The sequence below is a fragment of the Phyllopteryx taeniolatus genome, chromosome 6 (genome assembly GCF_024500385.1).
Source record: "Phyllopteryx taeniolatus isolate TA_2022b chromosome 6, UOR_Ptae_1.2, whole genome shotgun sequence".
Lineage (NCBI taxonomy): Eukaryota > Metazoa > Chordata > Actinopteri > Syngnathiformes > Syngnathidae > Phyllopteryx > Phyllopteryx taeniolatus.
The window spans coordinates 7272381-7287272 of NC_084507.1; the positions used below are offsets into that span (position 1 = coordinate 7272381).

At 38.7% G+C, this 14892-nt stretch overlaps 1 protein-coding gene across 7 annotated transcripts in view; it reads left to right on the forward strand.

Moving 5' to 3' along the window:
• znf516 (zinc finger protein 516) overlaps positions 1-12814 on the forward strand; it is a 55607-nt gene extending 42793 nt beyond the window's left edge. For 3 of the 7 annotated variants that reach the window (XM_061776260.1, XM_061776261.1, XM_061776259.1), the window contains 2 exons: positions 3419-3523; positions 9259-12814. In XM_061776260.1, coding sequence (XP_061632244.1) covers positions 3419-3523; positions 9259-9449 — 296 coding nt within the window. In that variant the 3' untranslated portion in view covers positions 9450-12814. Of the gene's footprint in view, positions 1-864; positions 1261-3418; positions 3524-6062; positions 6134-9258 lie in introns of those variants that run through there. The other 4 variants (XR_009788929.1, XM_061776262.1, XM_061776263.1 and 1 more) reach the window with 4 other exon arrangements.
• The last annotated feature ends 2078 nt before the right edge of the window (positions 12815-14892 follow it).

The window sequence follows — 14892 nt, forward strand, 5'->3', positions numbered from 1 at the left end:
AAGAAGACACATCATACACATTTTATACATGTACAACAAATCTGAGCACCATAAAATAATCATTTTCTATGACTAGTCATAAGTTTGAATTGGATTTAGACTCGACAGTGATTGTATTGCGTGCGTGTAGATATCACTATATCTAAATGTACACTGACCAGCCACACAATTAGTTACATTGCACTAATGAGAGCCAACAGAGAGCTGTTTCTAAAATTATTCCATCAATAATTTATCATATAATAATGCAGTTTTGATTTAAATGAATGATTAGTATTGTTGTAATGGCACTGTACTGCATCATACTAAGGGGTAAATATTCATATTTAGCGACAAGGATCTGAACAGTAACCAAAAATAAAAGTGTCAACACCACACAGCACATTAACTCAACACATTTTTTTGACAAAGTTCTGCAAAATGAGGTCTTAAAATGACTACATTTAGTTGTGTGCATGTTTGTGAGGTATGATAAACGGATGGATCTGGGGCAGCAAGTATGCCATGTGTGTTTTTCAGTCTAAAATATGTGTGTGTATCTGTATATTCATTGTGGAATATTTTTATATTTGTCTGTGAAAGACGTGAGAGAACCTTTGGTGCGCTCAGGTCTGTGAGGCATGCCTCGTGTCCAGCTCCACTCTCCCAGAAAGCTGTCACAAACTGTTTAGGTCACGGCTCTGCCTGATGAGAGACTCGCACAGATGCGAACGGGGGAGGCAAAAAAAAATAATTAAAAAGAAATGGGCGAGAGGAAACATAAGAGGCAAAGAGCGAGAGAGCGAGATGAGACAGAATAATTACCCCACCAGCTGCTTTGGAAATGGTCATTACCGAACATCAACATTATTTTCCCATTTTCAGTTGTGTCTCTAAGGTCAAGTGGGGCTGTGTGGAGCTAGGGGTCAAAGACAACAGCCCCAGAGCAGACGCATGACATCACTGTCACCCGTCCAGGCGCATATCGTCACCATCCGCCTTAGCCCTTTGAGTCACATGCTATAAAGTGACCTTTTTTGAGCAGCTAAGTCTTTCTCCCTTTTCCTCTGCAATCTGTGTGTGTGTGTGTGTACGTGTGCTTGTGTTTTCCATCCAGCTCTGTCTTGTCTTTCATTAGTGCATCATTGAGAAGGGCTGGCAGCTCAGAGTAGAAGTGAAGTAACCAGAGGCTAGTCGGCAGTCGGGGTGCCAGAGACGCTCTCTGTCACCTCTCTCCCACTCCCTGATCTTCCTTGTCCTGCTTCCACCTGCTTTCCACATGTAAACATATGCAAATACACATGACACAAGGACACCGAAGAGGTTTGCAGCAGGTCTCTTGCGTGGACTTTAGTGTCACCATCATGCTCCCCAAAAGTAGAGTTAGAGTTACATAGCCATGATCCAGTTATGGGTCTTAGATACAGTGTTGACAATTACATATTTTTCCATTTTTTGCAGATTTTTTTTTTTTTTACACATTAAACATATAACATAAGACAAAAGATAATGATATTAAAAAAATAGGGAAAAGGTTGTTGTAAAGTTAAACAAATACTAAAAGACAAAGTATTGTAAAACAATCAAATGTTTTGCCTGTAATTCATATCTATATTGTTGTAAGTGTTAATGCACACAAAAAGTTGTTTTATTTATTATATGTATTTTTTTTAAAGTTAATCAGCTGATTAATTAATATTGTTATTGGAATTTTATTCAGCCAAAGATCAGAATTGGCATCAGCCTTCAAAAATCCATGTTGGGCGGGCCCTAATTCTGATTCAGCACATAGGTCATCATCCAGTTATCGAGAGGCGAGGGATTATAAAAGAAGTTTGAATAGTTGTGGCGTCAGTAAAAGTTAGGTCATGTAAGAAAAAAAATATCTTTACCTATAATCAAGCCCTGTCATATAACTGAATTGACGGCTTTGGAAGCAATTGATATTTAACAAATGATACTTTTCAACTTCAATTTTTATGCATGTGTGCATCATTATGTGTAACTGTGTGTGTAAAGGTGGTCAGCGTGTGCCCCGGCCAAAGCCGCGTATATACAACTCTTTAAACATATACACATGCAGGCACGCACACCTGACATGTGACACACGGGTAGCGGAGCGGGCACATCACAGCCGGGGCGTTTTAATTGCCTGTAATTTATGCGGTGTGTGTGTCTGGCTGTCAGCCTGTGAAATGATGCTGTGTGACAGCAGCAGTCCAGCCCCTAGAGCTAGCCGCTCATAATGACACATTAGACATACTAATGATGCCTGCACTTGTCCACTACTCATGCTGCCTACCTGCACCACTGCAGCCATGCTTCTGTGCGAATGTGCACGTGTTCAGTGTGTGCACACTACTGACCTCTACGACTTGATTTGGCCTCAAACAAAACAAACAAGGTTTTGGAATGAACCTTACAATGATGCTCATGTTTTTCTCCACTCCAATTTGTAAATAACATCATAGAATCAGCACTATTATCCAGATGTGTGAAGTATACTTTAAAAATGTTCCTATGCTATTTCAAGTTCCTTTTTTGTACCCCATTTGTCAGGCACTTGCACAAACATTTTTGGGGCCAGGTGCTCAAGCCAAAAAAAAGACACCCATCGCCAAAATTATTCATACAATTAAAAAAAAAAAAATACTATATATTTAACGTATGTATTTATTTCTGTTAACACAATCAACACAACCAATAGTACAACTATTAACAAATATGCTGTAACATATAACCTGTACAACGCAATTGGGGGGGGGGGGGAAACATTTAAAAAGGGGTAGTAAAAATAAACAACTGAGGTTATTTGCACAAGTGCACACACCCTCTTATAAATGGGGATGTGGCTATATTCAGAATTAAGCAGTCATATTCAAACTCATGTTAAATAGAGGTCAACACACACCTGCCACCATTAACACTGCCTCTGATTAACTCCAAATGAATAAAGGTGTGAGCATACTGTATGTACAGTTCTCCCAAGGACTTAAATAAATGCCCCGCTTATAAAAACACTTTGGGTGGAATTGATGACAGAGAGGGTAATTATTATTGTATTTTTAATACAGTATTGATGAATGAAGAAAAAAAGGGCTGCAGTAAAAAGGGCACTTTTGTTCATCCAAGGCAAAAGAGCAGGTGCTTAAGCACCACTAAGGGTCTATGTGTGCACATGCTTGCCATTTGTGTTCAATAATATATGCCATTCTCATTTAGCTAGTTAAAGCCACAAATAACTCCCAGAATGATGCAGTGCAGTCGTAGAGCTACCATGGATCAATAAAAATGGTTAATTTAATATCTCTATGACCGTAAAAATCTTGGTATCCTGGAATATCTACATATCTCTGGAGAAAGTAAAATAAACTACTAATACTGTATTTAACATCTTGATTCATGCCAGCCCTGCAAATGTGTATGTGTTTGTCTTTAGGGATGCTGAGGTCTCTCATGCGACAGGGACAGCATTTCTGCCACGAATGTGGGAAGAGTTTCAGTCAGCCCAGCCACCTGCGCACTCATATGAGGTCCCATACAGGTAAATAGCCATTTATACCTCTACACTACTCCCTAGCATACAAATATTCCTATTCCTTATAATGTGCTTACACGGCATATTGATAATGTACACTCTCCAGGCAAAGGTTTGTGTACCTGCATTATCTAATGGGATCCACTATAAGATACCACAGTAAATACGCGTTTACAAAGACAACTCAGCAGTTCCATGATTGTGGAAACATAGAGTACTTAACAGAAGATTTGGTAAACAATAGTTTGAAGTTGTGTCTAACTACACTTCATTATAATGTAAGCTGTTTCTTATATTTTGGTTACCTTATTTAGTTAGACGACTGGCAAAATATTAGTAGATTCAGCATAAATCTTCATTGTATATACTGTAGTGTAGTATGCATTAGCTGCGAATCATTTGACATGAGAGTCGCAAGTTGACGCTGATACAGTGGTCTGTGGTTGGTAGTAAAACAAAAGCAAATCACACATGAAGCAAGAGGAAGAGTAAAGGAAGTTAAGTCAACATGTAAGAATCGGCCAATATCCTTCTTTAGTTTGTAAAATAACCCCCCATCTTGTAATTATTCATCTTCTAGCACATTTGCAGTCATTCACATGACACTTGTGCACGCACATCGTCATTTTCTCAGCTATTTATCCACACAGAGACACTCACATGAATTATGGAGAATATATGCATGGAAGTATTCACACTCTCAACAATATTTCATTGTCGGACATTCCTGCATGTACCCAAATAAATAAAACCTGATCTCTTTGTTCAGTTGAGTGTGACAGCCTGTCTGTGAGTCCTTCCCTGCCCTGGGCAGCTTTCGCTATTTTTTAAACTGAAACATATTTTCTCTGGATACTGACCTGTGACAAATTGTATACATTATTAATCACATGTCAATTAGAGAGATGCAATTGTGCATTCCAATGAAGCACACCATCATTTATTCACACCAGTGTCATGAGGCCATTTGCATGTCTTCCAGTGCCATTTATTAGACAACTTCACTAAAGCTATATGCACGTATGTTTATTTATTTATTTTTTTTAATGTTATGATTCCTTACTCTGGAATTAAAAAAAAATCTCTGTCCACTTCACTGGTGTTTAAAAAAAAAGACAAAAAACAAAATCAAAATCTCACGAGAAACCTTTGCCAGATTTGCAGGCTGTGAAGCTTGTGCCAAAGCAACAGGTGGCACCATAACTCCTAACTGGAAGGCTTTTTTTTAAAAAAAAATATTTTTTTTTTTTTTAATTCTTTTTTTTTTTAAGCAATCAAGTAGCCTGAAAAAAAATTCGGAATCAAGCATTTATTGGTGGAGTTGTGCTCACTCCAGGGCGTACGCTGCCTCTCGCCTAAACTCAGCTGTGCTGTGTGTTAGATGGTTAAACAAACCTCACAAAAGAGGAGATTTCTGCTTCTTAAACCATCACATTAAACTGATGAATGTGTTGATGTGTCGAAAAAAAGGCATTTATTTCATTGGTAGTGAAAATAACTCAACAAGATCATCAACAGTCCTCAAAGCTACATTTGTTAGGAATATTACCACTTTATTATCGTAAAATTACAAAAATGTTCTTGTGATGTTATGAATTTATTGCCATAATATTTGAAGTTTCTGTATATGGAGTTACTTTCTTTTCTTTTCACTTGTTTGTACACGTTTGTGTGGATATTACTTTATATTTTCCCGATTTTCTATACCATACCATTTGTTTCCCTTCATTTCCTTTCCATTTCTCTTTCATCCCACTGACCTCCTCCCCTTCTCATCCTTTTGCTTGACTCTCAATTTCATTCTCGCTGTCCCGTGTATCTCTAAAATTCCTCTCCCTTTTGACAACTTCTATATTTTACTCCACTCCCTCTGGATTCCTACACTTGCGTTCTTTCCTCTGCCTCCTACCTCACTTGTCTCTGGCTCCACTATTCCCTCCCCTGTCCTGTCACGTCCATCATGGTAGCATGCAGTGATCACGGCAGACAGTGAGATAAGTAGCTTCTTTATGGAGAGTGTGAATGATATGTGGCATCGCCAGTGATTCTAAGTGACAGAGGCCAAATGGTAAGTGATGCAAAATTCAGCTTCCCTTAAGCCCTATTGTAAACACTCAAACACACACATGCACACACACAAAACATTAACACACTCACGCCTATCCATACACGGGCTCTGTAAACACTAGCCAAGACTGTAATTAATGTTGTCACCGACGATTGTCCTCAGCATAGACATACGCGCATAGAAAAGGCCAGCCACCCCGAGGCCTCTATTAAGATGCGTCATATTAAATCACTGACTTGGCTCCACTGAGTTCCATCGCCATCATCATCACCTTCACCACCGCCATCACCATTACCGCTAGCTCCCCTCCATTAGCATGAGCACTGGTGGCAAATGCCGCACTTCATTGTGCGGCTGGTGGCACGAGGAGAAAACCAAATGCTTGTGTGGGTCTTGATAGAGCTTTTAACCAGATGCCCCCCCTTCCCCTTCCTCCTCCTCCTCCTCCCCCACCCTCACCCTCCTTCTCACCCACAGTTGGGTTTGATTTTAATGGACTCCACAGAGGTACTGACGCTCACAGCACCGCTTCTGAAGGTCCCAAACAAGTATGTGGCACAATGGCTAATCACTCAGCTCCACCATTGCTTTTGCATGTGTCGTCTTTTTGTTGCACTTGTCTGCATGTTGTGCAATGTTGTCGACTTCTACCTGCAGTCGTGCTCTGTGTGTTTGTTTTCTTATTTTTTTTTGTGTCACACACTGCGCACCTGGCATCCTTACAAAAGATTTTAGTCATGGGGAATCATATTTGTACAAATAGTAAATTTTGTATTAAAAAAAAAAAAAAAAAAAACATGACGGCGGTGTGGGACAGACAACACTACAAGACAAATTTGCTCTTTCAGGATTGCAATATGTCAAGACTACTGCAATAAAATCTAAAATCTATTCCGATACCACCACATTTTTACGATCATTGGGCTATATCTTGTCAACTCAAATGCGACCGGATACACTCGTTACCGTGGGGACGACAACAAGAGTGGATCGCGCCGACTGTATTATAAGGACAAAATGGGGAAAAACGTGTGTTGATGGTCACCAGTGCTCAGGAGAGGAGAGAACGTTCATTTAAGGCTTGCTTGAGGTATGTTCATGTACTTGATCTGACTGATTAGAATACACCATCTGACTAGAGCAGTGATTTCTAACCTTTATGGAGCCAAGGAACATATTTTACAATTGAAAATCTCACGGCACACCAACAAACAAAAATGTCACAAAAAGTGGATACATTAATTACCTTATGTACTTCCTGCCATCTAATAGAAGACCCTTCATTTGTTGTCTGTCACTATGCCTAACTGGCATAAATAGATGAACAAAGATACATTATTTATTGTAAATATATTTTTTTAGCAATGAAGTATACAAGTATATACAGTAAATGAACGGTTTAGACACATTGCTCGGATCGGTGATCGGTTATCGGTTTTTTAAACTTGCTGATCAGCCCCAAAAATCTTGATCGTGTAAAGCCTAATATATATATATAGATATAGATAGATACGAGGTAGGCATGTAAAATATTTAATATTTTAATAGTTTTGGAAAAAGAAATCCTCCTTGTAACCTATACCATAATCTACACCATAAAGTTGGCATTGCATGCATAAGCTAAACATTCACCTCAAAATGGGACTATGAATAATGTTAGGCATAACTGGAAGCAAATTCAATTTTAAAAGCACAATACACAAATTATTGACTATTCAAGAGCCGAGGCCACAAATGATTTTGGTATATTGGATGCATTATATTTAGATTCCACTCATCAGCCACAACCAATACAATACTGAAAAAAATCCTTTGAATTCACTTAATTTGTACATACATAGGTTGCACATGATTGAAATATGCTCAACTGATGTAATTGTCAAGAAGAAAGGAAAATGTTTAAAAAATGACTTCAGTTTACTACATTTTAATCATGTGCAAGCTTTTTTTTCAGCAAAGAGCTGTATAATAATCAATGATACGTCTTTGATAGTGTAGTACCGCAGTGCATCAGACTAAGAGGTGTTTTCAATATGGTATAGCAATACATTCTCTTATTCAGCTAGTTAAGAGGGACACAAGTCATACTTTACATAACTTTTCTGACATATTTTCTTAAAAACTTGTAACTAGTGACTAAAGTGAAGCACGAGCATGTCAAACACGGTGATGTTGAAACACCGGTCAAGGAAGATTACATTTGATACAGTTAAATATCGAGGTAAGTTGTTGTTGTAAGCTACTTGACTTTCCAGCTAAACAAGTTTATCATTCAGGATTTAAATGACAAGTTCAAATTTCATATGCGGTTGGAAATAAATCAACAGGATAACATTTGCTGTGCACTGCAGTCAAAGGTAGAGACAATAAATACATTTAAAAAAAAAAAGTGTTTTTATCAGAGTATACATATTCAAAACTCGCAGCCTTCCATCCGTGAATGCCTTTTCTTTGTTTTTTGAGTCAGTCACAAGAGACAAGAATTGAGGCCGAGTGGGAAACAAAAGTAAATCTGCCCGGCTTTGACATTCACTTGTACACGCTGCACCCTCAACTTTATTAATCACACACATCACACTGACACACATACACGCGCACGCCCCACATGACTGAGATTTACCGCGCACTATATGAATGATGGGAGCAGGCGTCTGGCGGAGGGGTCCAATTAGATGCAGTGTTGACGTTGCTTTACGGTGACGATAACCTTTAGTATAATGTAGTGCGGCAGTCCCGTCAGCCATGTTTCCTCACAGGACGATGTCGGCCAGGTTCTTGCTTTCCTTTCACGTCCACTCCTCACCTTCTTTTCCAGCTATTTTATTATTTTCCTTTATGATTAATTATACCTATTTTGTTGTTATCGCTCTCTTCCTCAAACACCCCTCTTTCTTTCTCTCTGTTGTACTTCTGATGATGTATGATAACTGCTATATTTCCCTTGTCTTCTTCAGGGAAAATGCTGGGGGAGGGGCACAGGGAGTCATTTGTTTTCCAGCTGTGATATTCTTCCATTTATCAAAATGATAATTAGGTGCAATTAAATGGCAATCTCATTTGTTTTGTTCAGGTGTGAGTTGCTTATTTTTTATTATCTTTCTATTTTTTGCTGAGATCCAATGTCTGTCCCATTGTAGGTCAGTCTAATTAGAAGATAGGGTGTGTGTGTGTGTGTGTGGGGGGGTGTGGAGGTGATCATCGGGCGGCTGGGTTGATTGAGTGAAATACATGGAGATAAAATGAGGACTGTTTAAACAGGATTGTGTGGCTTAATTCTCCAGAAGGAGTTTGTCGGGCATGTTGCATTGAAATAAAACCTACACTATATGGACTCAAGTATTAGGACACATCTTAATGGAATAAATTAATTGTCTACAGGTGTGAATGTTTGTCTCAGGGTTGGATCTCATAGCAGTTGGGTGGACTAATTCCATGTTTTATTACATTTTCAGTTATTAGGTGTAATTGCCAGGTGTCTTAATATTTGAGTCCATATTGTGTATATAAAGTCTCCCTTCTTCCTTCTAAATGTGGCTTATGCGTGCCTTTTCCTCCCCATTTTATTTCCACTCGCTCATCTGTGGTTTACATGTCATGTCACCAAGTCGTTGGCCGCCACCACATGACCTTTTGGAACGTTGTGCTTTTGTGTGTGTTTTGTTTTGTTGTTCAGGAGAGAGGCCTTTCTGCTGCCAGCTCTGCCCATACAGAGCCTCTCAGAAAGGGAACCTGAAGACACACGTCCAGAGTGTCCACCACATACCTTTTGACAACGGCCAGTACCCAGATTCAAGGAACTTGTTACTGAGCCCCGAGGAGCAAAGAGAGTTAAGACCACCGCCCACCTCACAAAATCCGCATTAAGGCCTCTCTTGGACATCTGAACTTCAGTCCTGGCTAGTCAGGGACTCACATCAACTGAAAACGCCATCATCACATCTAAAAATAGGATGTGGCTCTGATCAACTTTGGATTTTATGGGCGACAATGTGAAACCTTTTCTTCGCCTCAGCCATCATCCTTTAATGAGGGTTTTCTATGTTGTTTGTAGTTTGAGGGAGAGGTTTTATAATGAATAAATACAAAAATGGCTTGGCTGCTCTTTACAGTACTAAAATAACACAATGGGAAAAGAGTAAACTATTAAGTCACAAACCTTTTTTGCTGTACTTCTTGGAAATAATGATCAGATGTGTGGAACGATTCCTTCTCAGGTCCTAGACTTAGCTCACTGGTATTTGAAAAAAAATCTTTTTAATGTAACTGCTGTGATATGCTACTGTAGTGGCCAACATTCTTCTCTTTCTTTATAAATCCTTTTTTTTAATTCTAGATGTATCCCTGATGGCAGAAATCTGTCTTTATTTACTTACTGATTTAATGAATTTGTTATCACCGATTATCAAATTGAATGATGTTCTCTTCAAATCTTTGAGCAAAAACAATAGGAATCAAAATATTTGAGAGGTCGCAGCAGCAAATCAGCTTTGAAAAAAAAAGTCTGAAGTGATTATTTGATTATCAAGTATAGTAGCTGATAAATGTTATCTGCATTGTATAACTGATGAATCGACTCATCATCACAGTCATAAAGACTTTTTCTTCTGGGCTAAAAGCCATTAAAATGTCTTGTGCGTGTCAGCATGTGCAAATGTGGTAAAGTCACTTGGCTCTACTCTTTCGTGAAATCTTAAGGGTGACCACTGTGAGGGGGGTGATTAGTGAGAGTGTGTGTGTGTGTGTGTGTGAGAGAGAGAGAGAGACTGCACTAATGCTCATTAAAAAGACTTGCTTTTTAATAGCCATTATAAATGAGTGTACCATTTTTATGGCCATACAATTATTGTCAATTGAAGAGGAAGGGGCTGAGTGCCGGCAGTTTCCATCTATATAACTCCTTTAAATTACTGAGCCTTTCTCACATTGACACTTTGACTTTGATTTACAGTGCAAACCTGCAGTGAGAGCGGCCTGAAGACTCAGATTGAAATTACACCAAGTAAAGGCCAGCTGGGGCATGTTTGGAGACAAATATGGTTCTGCTACTGCTAGCCAGTGTGATTGCTCTGTGCTAAATGGCTATAGTAGTTTTTTTGTGGTCTTTTAATTTGTCCAAATTTGCTGCAAGCTTTTTACACCCACAGGCTGACGTTAAAATCCCTCAAACGGGTCAAGGATGCCAGCTCGGGCTCACACCAATAGACATTACATTCTAACATTCCTACTAGTAAAAATATGCTCTGTTTGACCTTTTAATGACGTACAGTATGCTCACTGCAACGTACGACCACTTCAAGGTGCCTGTATCACATGTACCGGGTTACAGTTATCTTAAATTTGGTCAACTGCTTTGTGTTTATCACCATTTGCACTGTATATTAGCACTGGATGAAACAATTGATCACAGATAAAGTTTTGGTTTATTACTGAGAGAGACTAAAATTAAATTCTCACAAGGTTACTATTGAAGGACTTGTCGACTGTTAGATCGGAGGGTCGAACAGAAGTATTACAAGGACGGCTGTGGTCGGTAGTGTGTGTTGTCCACAGACCGAGGGGTCGCCGGTTCGAATCACGGCTCCGACTGTCTGCTGTCGAAGAGCCCTTGGATAAGACATTGAACCCTAAATTGCCTCTGGGTCGGCAATGTAAATGAGAAACTGTTCTCAATTGCCTTCCCTGGTAAAACAAAGGAAATTCCAAGATGGAACAGTCCCAACGGGGCTTTAGGATCTTCCTCTAGGATTCTTCCAACTTTTCTTATTCTGTCAGCCATGCTACCAAATAGTGATGTTGAACCCTATTGAATTGTAGAGCAGTCACAGTCTACACAGATGGTGTTTGCATGTTTTCCAGTCTATTGAAAAGGACGGTTAACATTCACGCTTTGTGGCCTCTATCCTCTGTGTTGTTCCTACCTCCTCTACAATGGCATGTTGATATGAAGGAGGGGCTGGTCTTCACATAGTTTTTTGTTGTTGTAGTATCCTCTACTTTGGGCTTGTCTCCTCAGCAACCCCTAAATTGAGTAAGCCACGCCTTGACTCATTGGATACAAGCAGATCATCACTTGTCAGGGAACTTAAGTGTTGGGTACATTTTTGCACACATAAACTATTCAAACCAGTTAACATACCGAGTAAGACCATTAGTTTATTTTGAAACCTCAGTAATTGTTTACAAAAACAAACAATGGATGTAAAACCAGCTGGTTGTTGAGATATGCATACTATGTTGTGTACCTTAATATGTCTAATGATACACAAAAGAGTGCATTGAAGGGTGTGGTTAGTGAAAATACTTGAAAATGGATATTTTAGCCTTGTAGTGTAGAATAGTACTAATAATGCCCACATTGTACAGAATTCCCTTTAAGATTAACTCCTCAGTTAGGAATTTGTACTCCGAAGTGTGACTTAGCGAAAGTGTGAAGCTGGAGTGACTAATATAAACTGTTTGTCTGTAATCCACTCTTACCAAACTCTTTATATACAGCGGTAGAACAAAACCAAATGCCATAATTAGTGCACTTAGACTAGATTACTGCTTTAACCTTTCATTCTGTTCAATTCTAGCCAAGGTTACTTTGAGAATGTTACTATAACAGTTACGGCTTATACGCTTGTAATTTTGGGTTTAGAAGCTTTTTGCATAGATTTTAGTGACATGATGTTTTTTTCTGTAATGGCTGTGTGTCACACCTTTTTTGTTATTTTTTTTCATGGAAGGTTTGACAAGTCAAGGTTATTTTTCATGAAGATGTAAGAGATTGTTCATAGTCTTTCTCTCCTAAATTGTAGGACTTTTGTCATTAGCTCGCCGTGTCTGGCCTCCCACAGTTTTTTTTTTCCTTCCTTTGGTTGGGGGTTTATCACATATTTGTTTAGTTTTTTGTGTCTGTGAGCTTTTTATTTGTATTGAACCTCATGATTCATGTACCTAACAAGACCTTATTATTCCAACTGTTTTGGTTGAAATCTATATTTATTATCACTTCAAAAAGGACACGAGGACAGAGGCAAGACAGGTTTTGGTAATTTTGATTTCCTAGGTCATTAGTTTGTTTGGGTGGTTGTTTTTTTGTTTTGTTTTGTCATTTTCAAGCCAGCAAGCCGATGTGAAAGCTCTACCTCGTCTGAGGCATTCTCAGTTCTGTTACACTTTTGTAAATTTCAAAAACATGTAATGTCATCATGTCCAAAATAAAGACACACAAAATGGTAACCTTTGCACTGTTTCATCTGGTTCTCCTCACCAGATTTAATCGCTTCTCAGCCACTGTGATGGAACACATCCACATTTAGATGAAACAATCTTCAGATTCATTTTTTTTATTCTTACTCACCTTTCTGGTGTGAACTTTACCAAGGACCCTTCAGTGTATTGCCTCTAAGAATCACAAATGACACAGCATGTTTTGTACACTGCTTTGCTGCTCACAGAACCTACTGTTGCCATTAGCACTCACTGTCATCAGCTGAGCACATTATCAAACAATTTCTGCACACACCAACACATATCATGGATAACTAGATTCTTCTGATGCCACCATAATGTTTAAACCAGTGAGCAGTCTAGTTCATTATTATGACATTTAAAAAGGAATTTTTCCCATTTTAGAGTTCCTGTTTTACAGATGCGCCGCATCAAGCATAGCAGTTCACTGATTTACAGAAGCGTCAAGTACACTATCCAATTAACTCTCAGCTATCCTGAAAATTACGTGACATTGAATCCTCAGATATCAATCTCACAAACAAAAAGAACAACTCGGTGGAATGCAATGTGTGTTTGAATACTGTACACAAGATACTGTAAATGGAGCAGGAAATGGTGGGAGTTGGCAGATGACAGATGAGCTGAACAGTGACAAACTAGCAGTCTAACCATTGTTGAACTGTTAACAGAAGTGGGATAAAAAAAAATTGTGGGGTTCCGTATTTGTGTTTATCCGATCACAACATGGAGAGCATCTATTTCCACCAGTTTCGGCAATTAGCAGCGTGCACTATGAAACAAGTGCTTTCAACGTGAATCGGTTAATACATTAATTTCAAAGTCCCAATATTTTTGCTTGTCCTAATGTTTGTTACTTTCTGACTAATGGAGATTGACCCAATATTAGGATTAGTTTAATTGGATTAAAAAGATGAAAAATTCTATACCAAACTCTAACCCTAGCTGGTAATTAGAACAGTTCTTAACCCAATGTTCCCTTCCAGTTCTTTAAACTCGTAATACATATTGGTTGACAAGTGTTTTCTATGAATCAGATTTTTTACAATTCAATTACAAAAAAATATCGTGACACCAAACTTCATTGGTTTCTCCCTTCTCTCATTCCGAAGGCCTGAACAAAGTTTGGTCCAATCAGTAAAGTAGTTTACTGGTTGGAAACATCAGAATCAGAATCAGAATCATCTTTATTTGCCAAGTATGTCCCAAACACACAAGGAATTTGTCTCCGGTAGTTGGAGCCGCTCTAGTACAACAGACAGTCAATTTACAGAACACTTTGGAGACATAAAGACATTGACAAAAAACAACAACAAACAACAATTGTGCAAAAAGATGCAGAGTCCTCTAGCACTTAGAGCAGTTCGAATGGCTAATATCGCAATAGTCCGGTGCAATGACCATTGTGCAAAGGGCACTGAGACTTCAAGGAGTGTATGCGGTTTAAAGTGACGAGTAGTGCGATAATCTGGGACAATGGTTGTGCAAATGTTACAGATACTCCTCAATCAGTGTGCAAATGGAGCAGATGCTACTCTGGCATGAGTGGCCACTATATGCAAATAGTGCAGCACGGCGAGACAACTACAGTGAGTGCACGAGTAATACATAATTGGCCCCACAGAAATGTGACAACGAACTCAAGTCAAAAAATTGCCAGCTTGTTGTAATGGAATTATAAATTAGCTGTTTAAGAAGTTGATTGCAAGAGGGAAGAAGCTGTTGGAATGTCTACTAGTTCTAGTTTGCATTGATCGGAAGCGCCTACCTGAGGGAAGGAGCTGGAAGAGCTGGTGACCAACCTTCTGCAAATGAGGTCAGAATGAAGATGTTGATATATATATATATTTTTTTTTAAATGTTGCTGACAGTTCTCAAATTTCAAACATCATTATTTATTCCCTATCTTTGCTGGATAGTATGTATCTTCAAAACAATATCAAAAAATCATGAATCTGTGTAAAGCTATAGATTAGTCAAAGGTAAGTCTACCATTCAAACGATTTACAGACTCAAATCAGATTACTCCCTGAAGCTACGCGGTTCTACAAACCTTTATTTATAGAGGTTT